This window comes from Euprymna scolopes, chromosome 16, assembly GCF_053919585.1.
Source record: "Euprymna scolopes isolate OS-2025 chromosome 16, ASM5391958v1, whole genome shotgun sequence".
NCBI classification, from domain to species: domain Eukaryota; kingdom Metazoa; phylum Mollusca; class Cephalopoda; order Sepiida; family Sepiolidae; genus Euprymna; species Euprymna scolopes.
Genome location: NC_136497.1, coordinates 13,587,133 through 13,609,982, shown reverse-complemented (window position 1 = coordinate 13,609,982; position 22,850 = coordinate 13,587,133). Strand labels below are relative to the sequence as shown.

At 33.9% G+C, this 22,850-nt stretch overlaps 1 protein-coding gene across 1 annotated transcript in view; it reads right to left on the bottom strand.

Moving 5' to 3' along the window:
* LOC145295839 (gamma-tubulin complex component 5-like) overlaps positions 1–22,850 on the bottom strand; it is a 293,760-nt gene that overhangs the window by 150,238 nt on the left and 120,672 nt on the right. Inside the window, exons 13-14 of the mRNA XM_080141551.1 lie at positions 18,769–19,012; positions 5,315–5,480 (exon numbers count right to left, since the gene is read on the bottom strand). Of these exons, the coding sequence (XP_079997677.1) occupies positions 5,315–5,480; positions 18,769–19,012 (410 nt within the window). The remainder of the gene's footprint in view (positions 1–5,314; positions 5,481–18,768; positions 19,013–22,850) is intronic.

Below are 22,850 nucleotides of genomic sequence, written 5' to 3'. Positions count from 1 at the left end.
AACATCCAAATAATACAAATAATTTAATTTCATAAAACATTTTGTCTTTTTAAAAGTCCCTTGTTAGTGTTGATATTTTTGTTGACTGCATGTGGTAAATATTATTTAACCTTTCAAATAACGATGTAATTTGGAAGATAAAATGTGTTACATTCATTTATAAAGTGACTTTTTTTGTTAATTTTTTGGTTCCTCTTGTTATTTTTAATTTAATTTTTTATATCTGTGCTTTCTACGGTGATTTACATGGAATTATTGTTTTATTTGTTATTAATGAAATATTTATTAGAATAAAAAATTGCATTATAAAATCCTTAAAGAAATGGTAGTTTCATAAACATTATAATTCGTATCTTTAAAAAGGGTAAATTTGATATTGAAATGATGTAAAAAAATAAAAATATGGAAAACATATCATTAATCAATATAGAACAAAAAACAATTTTGAAAAATGACATTTTTTTATAGTCATTATAGATTCAATCCCATAAATGTAGTGGATCGGAGAAACAGATGGTAGGCCAGATATCGACAGCAAATCAGACAATAGTTATGTCTGCTCTAATCGATACTTCATTAAACAAAATTAAAACTTTTCAGTATCATTTGATTTGTTTAATCACTTCCACTTGACAAAATGTGCCTAAGTATTATGAACATGACTGAGTTTGACTCACACCCTGATTCTGACTTCCAAGTTCAGAGATGATGAATCAACTAAAACAAATCTTATTCTTGACTCTAGATTCAATTCTAAAAACCTCCAACTCAGATTCCAGTAAAACCCACTGACCCTCTCTCTCACCTTTGAACCTGTACAGGAATATGTATCCCAGTTGGTAACATATCAGCCCTATCAGTAATATATGTCTTCTTTTCCCGATCTCTGACAATCTGTGTTTCAGGTTAAAACTTGCCAGGCTTTGTGGTGAAAATAATCTTATGAAGTTGAGGTTTTTTTTATCCATTCATAAATGTAAATGACCTTCAACTGAGTGCACCAACTTCAACATTAACCTTGAGAAAGTCAATACAAATCTTTCAGTTATTGTAGGGGACATGAAAATGTCGTCTGGGGACAAATCCCTAAAGATAATACTTTCAACATGTTCTCAAACAAAAGATAACAAAAGATCAACTTTCTTCTCATTGTTATTATCATATTTCTTATTCTGTGTTGTCACATATGCATTATTAGTAGAAGTCCGCACTGACTTATAAACTAATTATCTGAAGGAAGAGAAGATTATTACATATTTGTGATACTAGCCAAATAAATATGCTAAACATAGAAAAAAAATCAGGTACTTTTGCAGTATAGGGACTATGCTATTTTCTAAATAGGATTTTCAAGTTAAATTAAATTTTTTTTACATATCTTTTGTTCATTAAATTGTAAAGTGAAAGTACAGAAACTTTGAAAAAGACCCCCCTCCCAATGTTAAGAATAGATTTCTAAATTGTGTTTAAATAGTCAACAGTTAACTATTCTACACTTTCTAGGTAACAATCTGTGAAAACTCACTACTCCAAATCTGACACACTGCTATCAAAACTTGCTACTCCAAAACTTGACACACTGCTATCAAAACTTGCTACTCCAAAACTTGACACACAGCTGTCAAAACTTGCTACTCCAACATTCAAATCTAAACTGCCAGAGTCTCTGAAAAATCAGGCATTTCATTCAAAACCAGAAGCATTTCGTTATCATATCATGTGACAAGATCGAAAAAAGCTATTTCCTTCTTTTCTTATTGTCTGGCGATGGACAGTACAAGCTTCATAAAACCAGGTTTGTACAAATTTTTTAAGGCACATAAATAATGTTATTATTTCAGCACAGTCTATATTCTACATAAATACCAAAAATAATATTTATGTAGGTCGAAGCATAAGGATCTAGAACGTTTGGAGTGAGTACTGAGCATGCTGTTATGGCAGCATAGTAGGTTAGGCCCGTATCAAACATGAAGTTCAAGTCTATCATTTTCATTATCAATTATTATAAGAATCTGTTATATTCAGTTTCTCTATAAATGATTATTGAATGTTCTGTGCATCAAAATTTGATTTGCATTAAAACGAAGAACATCACAGTTACAAGATTTAAGAACTTTGGACGTTTTTCCTTTGTATATCACATTCGATTTAACATCTACTTGAAATGCTATCATGTGTTTGATGTCTTTAAGAAACCAGTCCCACGTGAATGAGGTTGCAGATTACATCAACTGAAATGTTATGAGACTAACATCAAGATGAGAACAGTACTCCAAATAATACAGATTATCAATCCTTATCTCAAAAATTCTGCCCCTGCCAAAAAAAAACAAAAACAAAAAAACTTGCAGTATTTATTGTTTTTATTTGTTAGTTTCGGTTTACATCATGATGCGGATCAGTGATCAGTGCTGGCTACAGCATTCATAATAGATTTCTCACAAGTTAGTTTAATGGATTTTAAACAATGGAATCCGAATTCATTTGTAAAAGATTATAGAAGAGATAATATTAACAACAATTAAAGCAATAGTTCTACATCAATAAACACTTACAATAGGTTGTCATTTTAAGGACTGAACGTCTTTATTTACTATGAATATTAACAATTGAATAGGAGGTCACTTTAGTACAAAACATAATGAAGCAAAAGTTAGTACTTAAATTTAAAATCTGAACAATACAGATCCAGTGTCAAGAAACTCCTTGTTATTAGGGTTCAAGGCTCCTCATGAACCTTCAAATACTTTGTTTTGAAGAGTTTTGGCCAGGAGATCAGGCACTCTGTTATGGCGAGAACACATTGCGTCATGCATTACAAAATATCTTTCTTTATTCATTTTAATAATTTTATTTTATTATGTACATATTTAAGTAGCTAGAGAATGTGTTTGGTAGCTTATGCACATATATGTACGCGTGTACGCGTGTACATATTGATGCAGACTTTTTGAAGTGACCTCCCTTAGACTATTCCCTTTACTCAAAACCGGATATTACACAACACTAATACAGCAGTCATTAATACTCCTAAGTACACACTTTAAGCATAATACACAGAAATTAATCATTTATATATGCATTAAAAAAAAAAAAATACAATAATTCCTAACAATACTTGATATCCATCAAAACTCGTATCCTGGAAATTGATTTGCCGCCCAGCCTGTAATAGTAACTTCCATAAATAAATAAATAAAACGGACAAAGGACAACCTCGCCGAACAGTTGCATATGTTTCTTTTTATTTTCTCCTCTGAAGAAGTGATAGTACTCTCGAAAATTAGGGAATGCAGAGTTACAGCTTAGTTATCACTACTAGCTATAGTAGTACCTGACAATGGGATTTATCTATGAGTTAAATCAAAATTATCGTTTACAGACTATTTGTTTATAATATATACACCTACAAAATAAATAATGCTTTTTGTGAAGGTTTTGCAAGAAGGGACCATAAATTGGAGCTCAGACAAAAATAACGATAGAGCAGAGACAGGCTCTGCATTTTGGTGTATGTTGCTGGAACCAGGTATGGATGGATTACCTTGATAGTGAACTTATTTGGAGTCAGCTTAGCCTCCACCCTTGGGAGGGGGAGGGAGTGAATGCTGTTACAGTTCACCCTCTCTTTATGTATATTCAACCACTCTTTCTTAATGTTTCTATGAGTATTTAGTTTTTTAGTTTTCAGTTTACATAGTACATTCATACACACTGTAAATATTTATGTAAATTAGATAGAAACATAATAGGTTGCCTTACTCATTTATCATCCAAAAATATGATACAGAAATAAAGAAACTCATTATTTTTAGTTCTGCAACAAGAATTTAGTAAAGAGATATGTCACATGAATTTGTTAATGGAATCAAAGTGAAAAAGAATAGTCACTGAACGTGTGACCTAATGGGTCATGGGTACTTCTAGTATACTTTTAACGTTATGTGCAGATATGAGTTGCCAAGTTATATGTTATAATTGACACATGTATTAGATTCAGGTCATCTTAACCCTCTGATGAGCAACAGGTTGTTGGTTGGTTCATTTTGATCATGTGACATGCGAAAGATTTGAAGCTGACTTTCAGCTGCTGCATATATTTCAGAAATCTGCATCTAATATTTTGGTCAGCTTTCTTTACAAAGTGGCCACTTTTTAAACAATATTTGAAATAAATAAAACTAAAATAAAAATATAAGATTATGAAAGTTTAGTTCACTGTCCTAATATCGTATTGATTGCATATTTTAAATTTTTTTTCGGATAGGCCCTTCGAGTATGGTAGGCAAACCGTGGTGGGTTTTTGGGTGGTGTCTTTTGGTGTTTGATGTGGATTTTCTGGAGCTGATGTCATGATCTCTGGGTAGGACAGTGATTAAGAGCAACTCAACACTCTGAAAATACCTGATGCATGTAAAACCCCCAACTGAAAAACTCATAACAAAAACTACATTTATGAGATTTCGTGTAAATGTGGGAAACTTTACAAAGGTGAAACATACTGCCCCCTCAAAGTGAGACTAGAAGAACATCAAAGAGCTATCACATGCAGAGAAATGAAAAAATCAGCCCTAGCTGAACATGTGTGGAAGAAAGGGAGTAACCATTCCATAATGTGGGATGATGTCAAAATACTGGATGCAGAAGAAAGATGGCGGATCAGAAAACTTAAAGATATGATAGATAATGATAACAGCATTAGTCACCCCAGCATAGACCTAAGTTGCATTTGAATGCCTTTAATTACAAAATCACAGAAAAAGAAAACATGATATATGCCCATCCCAAGGGAGGTAACTTCACAATAACAAAAACTCTTTTTTTCTTAGAGTTGCCCCCCCCCCCTGCATTGTGTTTTTATAAAAAACAAAAATATGCATGAGTATCGATCCTCTGTTTCATAAAACATTTTTTCACTAATATTAACAATTAGTATAGATATCCCAAAAAATTGAGCCATAGCAAAACTTTTAACAAATATCTTAGTGACCCCCTGATGATTGAACCTTCTTTATGATCTACGGACCCACTCTCAAACAAACGGTTCAAATTCTTATAATGCAGAGACAACCCTCTTTTTCCTTAGTAGAAAAAGAAGCATGTTCTCAATACCCGAAGAAGGTTGCAGGTTACAGCGACCGAAACGTTGTGCTAATAACACCCAAGATGAGAATAATAGTCCGATTAATTAACATAACACAAGCATTCACATCTCATCCCAAAAATTCAGAATTGCAAATTTAATATGTGAATCCGTTTGGATGCAGCATGCTTAATAAAAGGAAAAATTCATGTAATGAAAGCAACTCACCCTCATGGCTTGCAGATAATCAAGGAGAGAGTGGTCTGTGATTAAAGTATTCACGAGTTCCTGGCACACCCAGGTAGATTTATTAACGATGTGTGGGTACAGACAGCTCTCCAGAAGGCAGTCTATTGGTTCAATACTGTGCCAGTCATCCAGGTATTCTTCAATACTAAAAAACAGAAGACAAAAAAGACTTAATATTGTCTATTCATAAATGAAATGTAAATAAAGGGTTTATCCATAAACAATTGCCACAGCAATAAGGGTTTAAATTGGAGGATGAAGATGTAGTTTTAATCAGCAGCAGCATTTCAGGCAGTAATATAATTTGTTTATTCTTTGGTGCAACTGACATCTTTAAAAATTCTTTTGAAATCTTGCTAATTACTGCTAAATTGAAAGGAGACAATAACTTCATTCCCTAAGTCTCTGGATGAACTTCTAAAATATCTACTTACTTTCAAAACTGATTAACACCTTTAAATGTATACACTATTATACAACGTTCCAAGCTTGACGCAATGGGTCATCGATCAGCATGTATGTTGATGAAAATATTTGATATATTTACAAATGACTTGTTTTATATCCTAATTTTGAATTAAATATGTAATGAGATGAAAGATTCTGTAACTTCCTTTTATTAATAAAATTATGAAAATTATGAAATAACTTCACATCTATTTGTATTTTTCGCATTAATGTAACTTTGATTATTACATCATATATGAGATGCATATACGAGGTGCCTTCAATAAGTTTCTAGATTTTTTGGTACAGGTATTTAAAATTGCTGTAGTCCTTTAAAAATTCAGTATGTTATTGCTATACATCTTATGAGATGACTGATTTTTATGATTTCAGGTTTAAACAAACAGTTACAACAGGAATTGAAATGCACCCTATTAAAGTCGGATTGTCACAGCTGGTAAATTTCAAAAATGTAACAATTTAGAAAAACAATATGCAATAAAATTCTGTTTCAAACTTGGAAAAAATGCCACAGAAACGTATGGTATATCTCAGGCGTATTTTGGACCATATTGTATGAATAGAGCATCACTTTTTGAGCATAAGAAATTCAAGAAAGACAGGGAGTTTGTGAGGGATGATGAGAGGTGTAGGAGGAGTAAGGAAGTCAGAAGACCACAGTTGATTGGCCAAATAAAAACAATAAGTGCACAGTTTGATGTCAGTGTGGGAACTGTACATGCAATTATTCGTGAGGATCTGAAGATGCAGAAGATTTGCATGAAGTTTATCCCAAGGCTGCTTAGAGAAGATCAGACTATTTGACCAATACAGGCATTAAAACAGTTTCTCACCCTAACCCTATAGTCCAGACCTTGCTCCCTGTGACTTTCCTAATCTCAAGAAAAACCTTAGAGGCTGTCGTTATGAGACAATTGAGGAGACGAAAGAGGTTGTGAAGAGGATCATTGACACGCTCACACAAGAGGATTTCCATGGAGCCTTCCAGAAGTTGTTTGAATGGTACAAGTGCATTGCAGCCAGAGGAGATTACTTGGAAGGGGACTAGGATTTTACATATGTACTATCAATAAAAGTGCCCCATACGAATTAAGTCTAGAAACTTACTGAAGGCACCTTGTAAGTACATTTACGTATTATTCTTAATCTCTTTAACAACTCGTGCTGCATTCAGTGTTGCAATGGGACACATACATTCCTTGCAATATTATGCTTTTCTGTTATTGTTTTTTTAAATATTCATGTATTTTCATGTCTTTTATATGATTTTTCATGTCACTATTACTTGTAACTATGAATAAACAATAGATGCATTTGTCAACACATGTTCCAATTGTTCTTACTAATTCAAACATATTTTAGATATGATAAAACATTTTAGATATGATATCATATGCTAACATTGTTAACAAGAATAAAATATACTTAACTTGTGTACGATTATAAATTTATAATCAAATATTCAAGTTTGTCAGATCCTAAACACACTTCAAAGCTGTGCAAAGAATATTTGAAAAAAAAATCTACACAACTGGAATGACCAAGATAAAATCCAGATTTAACTTCTATGGAACAAAGATTTAATATAATTTAAAGATTGAACACAAGCTTGATTTAAAACAAGTCTGTGGGAATGGCTATATACTAATTTTTTTTTTTAATTTTTACACAGGAATCACCACTTATCAAGACCCGGAGGCCACTTGAGGATTAGGGTTAATGGGTATACCTTAGTCAATGTGATTATAGCGTAGTAAACATAAGTAGTGGGAATTTTGTAAATTGGAATATTTAGGAGGACGTTTCATCAAGAACTTGTTTACATTGAACTTGAAGACAATCAGATTGTAGTGAGCTGGAAAGTAGGCAATCGTAAGAGAGTTCCACAAAAAAGTACATGAGCAAGTATAAAAGTAATAGTTTTCAAGGCCAAAGGAGGCCATACAATATTAAGTTTTTGGTTATGGATGAAATAAAAAAACATTTACTTGATTAAGTTGGTTATTTACAAAAAAAAACTTTCTGTTCAAACAAGGTTTTGAAAGAGTTAAAAAATATTCATGCTTTCTTATCATGACAGTCTAATAATTTTGTTAAGCATTATATATATATATATATATATATATATATATATATATATATATATATATATATATACTAGCAGGCTACCCGCCATTGCACAGTCGTAAAATACGCTTAAATATGATATTTTGATTGATGCAGATTTCATATTTATTATTATATTTTATTAGACCTAATATATAATAATTGATTTAAAAATTAAAAAACAAAGGAAATAACTTGCATGTGACCACTTGGAATCGAAACCAAAATGTTTAGTTTACGATTTACTTTTTCCTTTGACATTAATGCCTGAGCTATGAAGACATGTTTGCTGCAAGGCTAAAAATTAAAACATTAACCAATAGCTATTACATTGAACATGCATATTCATAATGCCGTCGTTCGACCTTCTTCAGGCAAATTTCATTTTTTTAATTTTCATACTTTTGCAGCAATTTTCCCTGGCTAAAACACAAATATAAAGTTTTGCATGGGTTTGAATAACCTATGTATTAAGTTTCCTGTCTGTAGACCAAAACCTGACAGAGGAGTTTGGTAGGCAAAATTTTTTAAACAAAAATATATATTCATACATAAATATATATAGAAAAAGGTTTGTGTTTACTATAACATTTTTACACTAATATTATGCAACTATAAATCATGTAGAATATCTGCATGAATATAATTACAAGTAATAGTTAACTAAAGATGATCATCCCATAAGAAAACTGAAAAAAACGAATAAAGAATTAATTAAAATGAATGTTTAAAAGAATATGTAAATTAGCTAGATCTTTTGAAGATGAGTGCAATTCCATGACCCATATATAACAAAGTTGTATTTTCTGTTTAAATAGAAAGAAAAAAGGGTTTTTATTGAATATCAATACACAAAAAAAAAAAAATTTAATAGGAATATATATATATATATATATATATATATATATATACTAGCATGGGTGCCGGCGTTGCCCGAGTGTTTGGAGGTGTATGTTGAGCAAAAAAAAAAAAAGTGGTAGTAGCAAGGCAGGCTTGAACCTGTACCGCGAAGGAGGAAAAGAACAGGAAAAAAACCCTGACGTCTTTGCTGTTACGCCCACTGCCAAACCGGAATTGACATAGGTTTAAATTAAGGCTAGACAATTGAAAAGAGAGGATGACTTTAGAAAATATCGGAAAAAAAAGCAACCCCTCCCTGTAGAAACGTGTCCAGTTGAGGGTGAAGAAATTAATGTTTTTTGCCAATTTTTCGGTATTTGTCGTCTGAAGGGTCGAGCTTCAAAATGATACTGATCTCGTGAATATTTCAAATGTTTAGACCAGAAATTGTCTGAGTAATTTGGTAGAGACTGCAGAGGTCAATTTGTTTTTAATTTTGACCCCTATTATGACCCCTTAACATTTATTGTTTTGGGTTCAAATCAAGTTATTAAGTTAGATTCATGTCCAAGGAACCTATATCCAAAATTTCAAGGGTTTATACCCAAAATTGGCAGAGGAGTTTGGTAGAGTTCTCAAAGATCAAATTGTTGAACTTTGACCCCTTAACAGCCGAATTTCTGGCTGAAAATGGATTACAAAGATTTTCCCAAATCTCAGTACCTTGTATATCAAATTTCGAGCCTGTAGACTGAAAATTGACAGAGTTATTGTGTAGGGAAATGTATACAGACAGACAGACAGACAGACACACACACACACAAACACTTTCACTTTTATAGATATATAGATATATATATAAGCTGTATCTATGCAACAACACTCGATAGTAGTTTTATTTTGAAAAATATTTTTGTTCAAAATAAATGTTAGTAATTCTGTACTGATGAATACAGAGTAATGTTCCCTTTTTAAAATGGCGTCCAGATGAAAATAATTCCAACCCCGTTAAAGTATTTTCTGGTAGGAACTAAATAAAATTACATGTTATTGATTGTAATAACATGCTGCAATGATCCACTAAAACAATGATGAAACTGAATCAAATACTGGTTATGTAAGACAAAAGCATAAGAAAGAAAATAAAGTCATTCTATGTCAGTAAGAAAAGTTAATCTAATTTTTATGTTCTGTCCTCATATATCCAACACCCCAAATGCAGACTCCTGAATTCTCTCAATCGAATAATAAATGCCCATTAACTTTAACCTTTAAACATAAAGTTATCTTCAAAGATAAATATATTAAAATTGCTATAAACCTTTTATAAGGTCGAGTGAAGGCTGTCAATTAATCAACTGCATACTATTATGTTATGGGTAGTGTGAGACAAACAAAGCAGGTAGAAGTAAAAAGAGCGGTAAAAGTCAAAAGGTTGTCTTTGAAGTTTTTACAATTTTTTATTTTATTTAGAAGCTTTGTAGCTACGTATATACATACAAATGCATATATCTGTGTGCGTATGTGAGGTCACTTAGTACTACGAAAAATATAAAATCTACATATAACATTTGTTTGTGTGTTCTCTATAAAAAAGAAAGTTTACAGAATCTACTTCTAGTAGATTCTGTAAAGTGTATTCATATGTAAAATTTTCTGGGGAAGACAATGGAAGTGGCCCAGATTTCTATGTGCTGAACACTCTTAAAACTTAAAATAAGTATAACTGATTTGAAAAAAAATATAAATCGTATGTATAAACCTCTAATTCAGAAAATTGTCCAAAAGTTCAGTTTCATCTGATTAGGAAATAAAAGATGGTAAGTAACAAACAAAAAAAAGAAAAAAAAAACCTAGTGAAAAAGGAGAGTGTCCTTTATTAAATCCTGAACACTGTTGAGTCTTCATAATATACCTATATATATATAAAGTAGTAGTGTCTGCGTATGTGTATGTCTGTGTGTACAACTCTTCTACAGCCCACACCACTGGACCGAGCATGACCAAACCTGGCATGATGATGGTCCCTCACTTAGGGATGGTGCACAACACTTTTCAAGGTCAAGTTCACAGTTCAAGGTTATAGCCTATGTATATATACTCTCCTACAGCTCACACTACTAGATCGATCATGAACAAACCTGATATGAAGATATGATATGATGATGCACATCCCTAAGTTGGAAACCATCATATCAAGGTTAAAGTCAAAGGTTAAGGTCATATTTGGTGCCGCTCTTCATAAACTCCCTCACCCAAGTTGAGGTTTGCCAGCCAACTTCTTTGTGAATTTGAATCAGATCACCCTTTTTCATGCCCATCCCCTTCAACCAATTAAACAAATTTTAACTATTGTGATTCTTTGTAATTGTTTCAATTTTTATGTGTAACAATATAAGTGTCAACTTTGATATAATTTACTTGTTTTAAAGTTCATAGTTGGATTTCAGTCACTACAGGAGGTAGTTAAAAAATTTTTTTAAACACCTTAAGCAATAGTTGCTCTTACAACTTCCACTTACGGCAAGGGTGCCCGTGAATCGAGTATCTGAGCGTACAGCAAAATACAACAAAGTCCAGTGCAAAGTGCGGGTATCTTTACTAGCATATATATATATATATATATATATATATATATATATATATATATATATATATATATATATATATATATATTATAAATGTTTATTTTATAAATGTTTATTTTTAAAATATTGTTAATTTCAAGGTATACCGTTTTCCATCCCCATGTTGTTACATGTTGGCCAAGATGGACGACTTGTAACAACGTGGGGATGAAATTTCTTTTCCTCATACGAAAACACCAGGTTCATCATGTACAAAATTAACTTAATTAACTTTTTGTTGGTAACATCGAATGGAAATAACATCTGACGAATTGATGAGAATTGGAGACTTTTAAGATATATGTGTGTGTGTATATATATATATATATATATATATATATATATATATATGAAAATTAAGCTACACAGAATTTTCTGTGTTTTATCCTTGTGAGGATTTGTTTAGGTATTTCATGAAGTGGATGTTGCTTCGTGTTTTTATAAAGTCCCATGGTACGGTGTTTGCTAGTCAGCCAATTCAAATTCTTTGTTATTCACACACCTATTTATTGTAGTTAATGGGCATACAGTTATCAGGCAAAGGTCCGTATGACCTCTCATTCACCTGATTCATTATACTACTTAACACCCCTCTTTTTTTTGTTATTCCTATTTTATTTTTATATTTGCATCATAATTTACTCATAATATACCTATATTTATATTTAAAAATATAAAAATATATACACAAGATTTAATATATAGTTTAAATACATTAAACATTACTAATGTAGTTCTGGATTTCTTCTATTAATATACTTTGATTAGATTGATATGATTTAAAAGCATCAGGATACTGAACCAACGTTTTATTTAACAGTCTAAATATTTATCTTTATCACCACCTTGGTTAATTATTCTTATTATTAAACTAGAGACTGGGGGTATAAAAAATCTATTAATTTTAAACTATTCTCAAAAACTCAGACATATATATAAATTCTCATACAATCATGTTGACACACACCGGTTCTCGCCAGATCACCGAAGTTAAGCAACGATGAGCCTGGCCAGTACCAGATGAGTGACCATTTTGGGAAGGATAGGCACTGTATGTATCATGCCAAGTCGTAGAAATTTCCACGTTGGTATCTGGGGATGCATTAATTCACTGGAAGAGATGCAACCCCAGTCTTCATTAAGACATGCATCTAGAAGAAGGAAAACTGATGTAAAAACCTGCGGTCTACTGTATGTTTGGTCTTGTAGCAGTCATCTGCACCAACAAAGATTAGCAGTAATACCAATAAGTGTGGTTGGTTCTATGCAAAGCCTTCACCACTATAAACAAATCATATGTTAATTGTTGTGGCAGAACCTCATACGTTGAAATCGATGGGAAAGTTATTCTCAAAAACTCAAACATAATATATATATATATATGTTTTCGAAATTTCTTTAAAACCTTTAAAACTATAAAAAAACAATTGTCCTTCGTTGGAACATTATTTTGTTAATAAGAATTAATCTCAGTTGTTTACCATGAAACACTGTTTCAGGGATTATATATATATATATATATATATATATATATATATATATATATATATATATATATATATATATATATATATGTTTCACTTGAAAGTTGAAGTTCTCAGAAATTAAAGGGCCTAACACTTGATCTCTACATGAGTTACATAAATATCATGGTCTGTGGTGCTAGACTGGCAGTAGTTGATTCATTTGTGTACCTTGATAGTTCTCTGTCGAGGGATGGCTGTCTCGACAATGAAATCTACAGGCGAATTCAGAAGGCATCTGTAGCTTTTGGAAGGTTGGAGAAGAGAGTGTGGTCTGATCGTGGCATCACAGACAGGACTAAGATCTGCGTTTACAAGACTTGTACAAAATTAAAAAAAAATTTAACTAATATGCATTTTTACATTTCTGTTTATTGTTTCACAATTGCTTAAAATATTTTTTCATAAACATTTCTTTTGTTTTCCATTATAGGGGGCAGGGGTGGAAACACATTCTGTCATACTGGCAACTGTTGTCAACCGCAGCAAACCCAAGACTATCCTCCACCATTCTTAACTATCATGAACTATCACAAAACTCACAGCCAAACCACAAAATGCATGCAAACCAACTGTAAATATATCTACATCCATTGTTTGATCGTTTCATTCCCATTTGTTACATAACATTTTTTTCACATTGCTTTCTATTGTAGGGGACTTCAATTACCATTTCAGAAAACAAAACAATATTCGCTTAGTCTACATAATAGTTTCAGTTGTTTTTGAAGGGGATGGAGTTCTTTCAAAGAATCTGTTTTGACTTTGTACCATCTTTCGACCAGGTAAAGCCGGTGCATGGATCGTGCTAGTTATTTATAAAAAAGACTGAGACTAACAACATCATGTCTGTGAGAGAGAGGTGGCAGTAAAGAAGGGTGGGAACCAATCAAATTACAAATATTTTTCTGCACCTTATTAAAACTTTCGAATAAGACACAGATTCACCAACCTAATATGACAACAATACTCCGTACATTGTCTGATAGTAGATTTGCAAAGATAGAGAATAACCTCGGGTGTGAGAAAGTGTTTAGAGCGATAGAGAGCATCGATTTTATGAGAAGCAGAAAGAGTAATGGATCTAATATATGAACTCCGAGAAATATTTGATGAGAAAAAAAGATCAAGAAGTTTCAGAGTCAATTTCGCCTTTAGAGCAGAGCCATCCATGAGAGTCTCAGGAGGAAAAGGGACACGCCTACAATTGAAAGACATGAGTCTTAAACAAAACAACACCCGCAGTAAACAACATTCTTTCCATGGTCATCTTCTCTTCAGCTGTGTCTTAGCAGCTGATGAAGGGATGCGCATGGGTTTTTCTTTTTTTTTTTTACATAGGCATCACCACATTATCAAGGCCAAGAGGCCACTCAAGGATAAGGGTTAAAAGTGTACAGTAGACATTGGACAATATAGTAATCATTAGTAATGAAAATTTGGTAAATTTGATAACTTATATGGAACGGCTCATCAAGAACTTATTTACGTTAGACTTGAACACAACCATATTGTAGTCAGCTGGAAAGCAGGAAAACGGAAGACAATTCCACAGGCGTGCAGTTCTAAGAAAGAAGCTTTGTTCATGGAATCTACGTTTAGGTTTAGGCACAGATAAAGAGTGGGGGGAATTATTGATAGTGTTTACAGCTAGACGAGTGTTTCTTGTGAAAGTTTGGCGAGGGGGGACCATAGATTGAAGCTCAGTCGAACACTTTCCATGAAAATAACGATACATCAGAGACAAACTCGCAACATCTCTTCTGTGGGATAAAAGTTGCAAGGAAGAGAAAAGGACATTTCCTACGAGGCTACGAAGTCTATTTTGAACTCTATCAAGGCAGGCCAGTCCTTTCTAGCAGCTCCTGCCCAGATGTGGCAACAGTATTCCATCCTTGGACGTACCTGGCTCTTATATAGATAGAGAATAGCATCAGCAGTGAGATATCTACCGGATCAATAGAAAAATCCCACCATTTTTCCAGCGGCCTTGGCAACAGATTTGATGTACGTGTTCCATTTAAGATCAGGAGTAATGGTCAAGCCAAGAAGCTTGTCAAAACTTGAGGCCTCCTGAAGACGAGAGCCATTCATTTCAATTGATGCCAGATGTGGATCAGAATGTTGATGATGTAAAGAGAGAAGCTTGGTTTTAGATGCATTAAAAGTAACCAGCCACTCCTTCCCTCATTGTACTACGTGCTCAAGATCAGAGGAGAGAGAATTGGAGAGAATTTGGTCGTTTACTGTCTTAGATGTGCTACCATAAATGGTAGTGTCGTCAGCATAAATGTCTACAAATGATGTAAGGATGTGATTTGGAAGATCATTAATGTAGATCAGGAAAAGAGTTGGGCCCAGGATGGTCCCCTGAGGGACACCGGCATTAATACTGTGAGCTTCTGATTTTTGCCCCTCAACTACTACTCTTATGAACCTATCAGAAAGAAATGATTTAATAATTGAGAAGACATTTCCAGCAATACCATAGCTAGAGATCTTATGAAGTAAACCTTTATGCCATACCCTATCAAAGGCCTTAGATATGTCAAGAGCAATTGCCCTAGAAAGGTTGCCTCCGTCGAGAGATTTGCTAATCCTATGAGATATAACTGTAAGCACATCTGCTGTAGATCTAGCAGAACGGAAACCATATTGAGTGTCACTAAGAAGGTTATTTTTGTTGAGATGGTTGATTACTTCTGTATTTAACACAGATTCCAGCAACTTACTCATGACACACAGGAGACTTATTGGCCTGTACTGAGAGGGGGATGAGCGATCACCTCAATTCTTAAATACAGGGCATACTGATGAAATTTTCCAGGGAGATGGGAAACTATTATCCTTAAGACAATGTTCAAACAGTTTTGTAAGTATGGGCGCTAGTTCAGGTTGAAGTTTTTTGAGTACTATAATTGGAATACCGTCAGGGCCAGTTGCTATACTGGAATCAAGGTTTTTGATTAGCTTGGCAACATCACGTACAGATATACGTATATCACATAGCGTGTTTTCTGATACAGGAGGAAATATTGGGGGTTGGCGGCCTTGATCGTAAAGGGTAGAATTAGCTGCAAAGTTCTTGACAAAGAGATTGGCTTTGTCTGATGCTGACGAGATTACCTCAGGTCCATTGATAATAGTTGGGATGGAGCACACGCTTCTGTTCAGGATTCTGTTTGCTATTTGCCAGAACTGGTGGGAACCAAGCCGCTGTTCAGCTACTTTGGACTTAACAGATTGAGCATACAACTCTCTTGCATTCTTTATTACTTTCTTACAATGGTTGCTGGCAGTCCTGAAAGTGGCTTTAGTTTCCATACATCTATTACGTTGGAAACAGTGGAAAAAGTGATTTCTGTGCGCAATGGCAGCAGCACATTCTGGAGAGAACCATGGCTGGCTGTTAGGTTTTTGCTGAAACTTTTTCGAGGGTATGAAACGGTCAATACCTACAATTAACCATTCCGTCAGGTCTAATACTATAGAGGACACATCCTTTTTAAACATGGAATGCAGAGGTAGATCAGATATAAATGTACGGAAGCGATCCCAGTCAGCCTTAGTGTATCGATATATTGTACGATGGAGAGGTACGTCTGGGGACTTATTACATTTCATTTTTATCTTAATTGATACAACAGAGTGGTCGGAAGATCCAAGAGGCGACAGAACAGAAACTGAACATAGTTCAGGGCAAGTTGTGAGAAAAAGGTTTAGTAGGCTTGCATACTGGCCATCATTGTCGGGCACACGGGTGGGTTCCTGAACAATCTGTGTGAGGTCATAGGCAATGGAGAAATCATGACAGAACCTCCCCTCATCATCGGTCTTGTTAGAGTGGGTCAACCATTCGACGTTGTGAACATTGAAGTCACCACATACGTGAATGTTAGCTGAAGGATAAGCAGATAGGACTTGGTCAATTTTCTCAGATATGCTTTGAAAGATAGTAACTCCGCTGTTATGGGGGCGATATGGGTTCACAAGTATAAAACAATAAAATAAACCAAAACACAAACTCCAACATATTTTGTAAATATCAGTTGAACGTTGTGTGCGTATGTGCTCATGTATGTGTGCGTGTGTGACACCATCAATCCTCAACATGCTAAGGTTCACATCTATGTCTACTGTCGAGGTTGTATTCATCAATTGATTAATCAATTTCATTTCCCTATCTCCTCCAAGTCATGATCTGAATTTGATTGTCTCCAATCCACAACTGGCAACTGTTGTCAACCACAGCAAACCCAAGACTATCCTCCACCATTCTTAACTATCATGAACTATCGCAAAACTCACAGCCAAACCACAAAATGCATGCAAACCAACTGTAAATATATCTACATCCATTGTTTGATCGTTTCATTCCCATTTGTTACATAGCAGGGGATGATATATGGAAGAAGAATTATGCTTCATACCTTTCTGTCCGAAGGTTCTTTGTGTTCCTGCTGCTAGGCGCTGTGATGAATGTCCAGCATACCAACACAATGAAACGATTGAAAAATACCTGATTTTTCTTCTTTGTGAACCACAGGACAACGACTTTATATTTTATAAATATAAATGGATTTCAGATGTCTCAGTGATTTCACAAGAGTCTGCTATGTGTCTACATGTTTTGTTGTCTGGCCTCACTTCTCAGCTTCTTAGCATGTCCGCACACCTTGGTAACAAAAACCAGATTCTCTCTAATCTTTTTGACCTGTCAGTTCCGTTACATCATCTTCAAAGGACACGTTTTATTCATGAGTTCTGGTGACATATGCGATTCAACAACACGTATCATTAACATGTGACCTTTTGGTCAGTACCCAACTGATCAAGGTCGATCTAGTTATATTTTGTTTATATTTTATTCAAGCTAATTTTTGTAAACATTTCAGTGACCAATTTATTTCTCTAAACAATAAAAAATTCTTAATCCTGCTATTATCTTACATGTTCAGTTATACCTTGACCAACAATCCCAGCTCAGATTCCTTTTGTGTTCCTTTGTGAACAACTTTCTATCCATTGTTCTGCTGATATATCCATTTCCTCTTTCTTTTACCATACTTCCTTTACTTTTTCCCCTTCATCTCGCAACACTTGAGGGTTGGATGCCTATAGTATCACACTATGGCCAGGACTTGAACATGGCATGCCGAGGCATCAGGCTGCTGCTGGTACATCTACTCTAGTACTACCCACTGTTTCATCAGTTATCAATGACTAAACTGATTCCCTCATCACATAACAGAGGATGAACTTGTTTGTAGGATCATTTGTAAAACAATGACATATTTTATGGGTACTAAAATTCTTATTTTCACGCTTGATGATGTAAAAATAAAAATATTAGTTAATAAAAACGTTTTTACTACATATTAAGTCAAAGGAATATTTTTGCATGAAAAGTTTTTTTTAGTAAAAATAATTTCTATTTAATAAAAGCAAAATTTGTTAAAAGCATTTATTCATTGGTGTCATATGTCAGGATGACGTGACACAAGGTCAGAAAGTGGAATTTAAAGAACCAACAGCCTAGAGGAAGAGCACCCTGGCCTGCAAAAAAATACTTGGGCAGCCACTGTCAGCATTTCCTGGTAGGGGTGCCTCAGATGATTAACAATAAATTAATCCCTTCTCAAAGGAAAAAGGCAAAGCCTGGGATGGTGGATCTCCTAGAACTGCACTGGACCAGAACTACACTGCAATCAACAGGGAATAAGTTCTCTCAGCAATGACCTTGAATCTGTTGTCTTTGGTGTTGAGATTGAGATGTTTTCTATGGTTTTACACATTTTTAAAAGTTGTGAACCAATTTAAAACTTGCTTCTCATAAAAAAGTAAACAGAAAAAAGAATGAAATCCTTACATTTTCCGAACATTGTGATGATTCTGCCACTTTTTCTTCCGCACTGGCTTGACAAACAGGGAATCCATATTGATTTGTAACAAGGGATCTGGTTGATCACTCAGCATTTGATAGATAGGATCGTTTGGGTGATGTGTCGTGCAGCTTAAAACATTAGATTTGTTATTATTGACCTCGGATGCAACGTTATCTTTAAATTTGTCCAATGATTGAAGAAACGCCTCATATAATGGCTTCCGTTCATCTGTGGGAAGAAAAAAATTGTACAGTGATTAAAGAATTGAAATGTTATGAATAGCCATGGATCATGCCTTGAGGGTATGGGAATGCTGTTTCAAAAAATTAAATTTACAGAAATTTTTTTAATTTACAGCTTTAACTTATGAAAGTCTGTTTTGTTTTTGTTGTGGCGCCTGTCTCATGGATAATAGCGGATGCATTCATTAACTATAAAGACCAGTAGTGTCAACACACATTGTATGCAATTTCAGTTGCAAAGGATACCAAGCCAAACAATAGGAAATAATTCCGGATCGCTTTTTGGTTCAATACAACAACATTTATTTCCTTGTCATTATGGCTGTGATGTCATCCACTTGATCTAGAATGTTCTCCCCATCTCTCACGAGATCTCAAACTGTACCTAAAATCAAGAACAAACAATAGAAAGGGAATGGATTGGCCCGGCACTGATTACTTCCGGAAGAGAGAGACTCCTCAGCTCCAAGACAGGTTGCTCAAAACAATTTAGTTTCAACACATTGAGTGCTGAACAGTTCGATGGAATCACTTTATGTTAGATATGAAAAGTCTCAGTTATCGGTAAGAAGGACACAGTTTTCGGTAAAGACAACAACATCTCAAAGTCCGGCTTCCATAAAAAAACAAGGCAAAGAAGGAAAACCCACTCCTCAAATTCATTAGTTTATTACAGAAACAATCACCTCCACTGATCTTACACTCAATAACAACACCGCCTCATAGTTCGCTACACACCATCTACCAAGTGGTTTCCTGCTGTTACCTTTATGCCAGTGAATGCCAACCAATTTGCATATGGCCAAGTTCACCTCTCGCAGCTACGAGTGCATTTATCATAAGACTGACTCACTGTAATGGTGGTGTTTCTTCCTTCGGATCAACTTTAATCCATCATAATCTGTTCATCTCAATATTTTGCAATTACTTAATGTTTGATTCCGTTTATATGCTATTGAAATGTCTCAGGTGTCAGTATATTATCAATAACAATTATTAAATTTAAATTTAATTCTATTTCCCTTATTTTGGTTATATTTAATTTATTTTCTATATGTTAACAACCTACTACTTTGCAACATTGTAAATTTCTCGTACTAAATTTAAAATTCTCTTACAACATTTAAATTTCACTCACAACAAATTCCTTAATTATTTAAAAAATTTTTTTATATATATACATGTAATTTTAATCAGATAATAGGAATTTATTTCTATGTAGACATCTTTGTATAACATCAAACCTTTTTGTTTGTTTTTGTTTGCTTGGAATTCACTATGTGGTATGACTCGAGTAGGCATAGACTATGTTCTTTTGATTTACTAGATGATATATATATATATATATATATATATATATATATATATATATATATAGAGAGAGAGAGAGAGAGAGAGAGAGAGAGAGATAACCAAGAATAACCTATCGCTCAATAAGTACCGGGCCTAACTGATGAAACAACAACGTTGAAATAAAATCTCACTTTATTCATCGAAATATCATCATACAACAAAAATGAATGCAAAATTTCTTTAACTTTTTTCATAGAATGATTTGTTTTTGCCATCAAAATATGTCTCCGTTTTGAATGTCACATTCAAGCCAAATCTCCTTCACAAGAGAATTTTTGGAGGTCTACAGACAGATCTGGAGAATACTGTGAATGTGGGAACAATTCAAAGTGAAATTTATGTAGCTTTGCCATCATTATCACGGACTTGTGACATGATACATTCTTTTTGTGAAAGAGCATTTTTTTCTCCTTCATTTGTGACTGATTTTTTGGCAATTTTTTCTTCAAACGCACCAATAATGCTAGTAATGTTTTTTCTTCTCAAAGTAATCAATCAACAAAATACCTTGTGCATCCTAAAATATTTTTTATTCCACCCAAATGGATCAGAGTAGATTGTAAATTGCATTGCAATCATGAACTGAAAATTTCATCTCTCTGTGTATGTGAGTCTAAGAAAGTAACTGTTTTCACGGACGTGCATCAGAAGCAGATTGCAGCACTGAATTTCTGGCAAAAGTGCATTGAGTATGGTAGCGACTATGTAGATAAATAAATTCTGGAGCACAAAAGGTTGTTTTAATTGTACTATTCTCCTCATTGTAGCTCTTCAACTTTTTTAGTTAAAAAAACATAAGAAGCTTTACTTTTAGAATGACTTTCATATGACTAAGCATGCTCCAGATGCCCATGCACAGCCATGATTCATTGCTGGCAAAAGTGTATTGAGATTGATAGTGACTATGTAGAAAAACAAATTCTAGCATAGAAAAAGTTGCCCGTTTTAATGATACCACTCCTGATTTTGTAGCTCTTCAACTTTTTAAATTAAGAAATAAAATAGAGGTTTTAATTTTACATGTTGTAACCTAAGAGTAATAATTTAATATGAAATCACTGAAGTGTGAGTATAATTAATATTACACAAATGCAAAGATAATGTATAAGAGAAATAGAGAGTATTAGGTACAAATAAACCTCAGTGATGTTGAAAAGGAAGGTTCTAGTACATATATTAGTTTTATCGATGCAAAAACTAAATTCAGAGTAGAATGATAAAATTGTTTCCCTAGAAAAGATGACATGATTCCACGTCCGTTTGATGAAACCTGTTTTCTTTTTTTGTTGCAGATCATCTACTAGCTGGCCAATTGTGTACAAATTCCAAGAGCGATAGGAATTAACCTTCTATCATGTCTTAAAGTGACACAATGTTCAACGAGCGAGATCGGAGATGCGCCGCTGTACAACTCATGCTCTCTATTGATCCAAGTGATGACAACAGGACTATTGAAAGCACCCTCAAAATGCAACTCTGGATGGTTCAACGCTTGAGCGCACAGCTCAATGCATAGGATGATCCACAGTTATGATCTTTGGTATTGTTTCAAGTGAAGGCCACATCATGCCACCTCACATCTTAGAAGCCAACTTGAAAGTCAACACCAAAGTTTACCTGGATGTGCTAAAGAGTGTGGTGATCTCCCGCTGCAATCAAATGGTTGTTGGCAAACCCTGGGGATTTGGTGCCAGCCCACAAGTCAAAAGAGACCCAGGTTTGGCTTCAGAAAGAGTGCTATGACTTTATCCCCTTCTCTCACTGGCCCATCTTCTCTCATAATCTGAACATGCTGGACTTCTTTGTTTGGTCATATGTGGAGAAAATCACCAACATGACCTCCCACAACACCAAAGTCAGCCTGATTACTGCCATCTGCTGAGTATTCACCGAACTTCTGCTGATGCTTGTGGAAAAGACATGTTCCCAGTTCCAGACCTGTATCGGGGGTGGTGATTGAGGCTAAAGGCGGCTACATTGAATAGATGTCATCTCTACTACATAATCAAATTAACTGAATTGATTTTTTTGATAAATGTTTTAAAATAAAGCTGTAATATTGTTTTCTTTAGGGCAATACGTTTCTCACTCTCCCCTATATTTCTATATCCTTTAAAGGTTAAAACCAGGTGGAATAGGTAGATGTTATAGATTTGTGGATCCTACTATATTTTTATGTACTACCATTTGTTAGAATTATGACATAGAGATAGAAAATTGATATAGATGACAAAATTTTATATTAGTTAAATCTATATTTCCCCTTATATAGATATGAGAAAATTTCAGATCATTGATTTAACATTATTGTAAGAGAATTTATAGTTAAGTTTATCTTATAACAATATGGTTCAATTCATAATTTAATGTACAACATTAAAGTTAAATTTCAATATTCTATTTAAAAAGAAATTGTTATAAAAAACAACAAAAAAAAAAATGCGTAATTAAGAAAAGTGAAATATAATGAA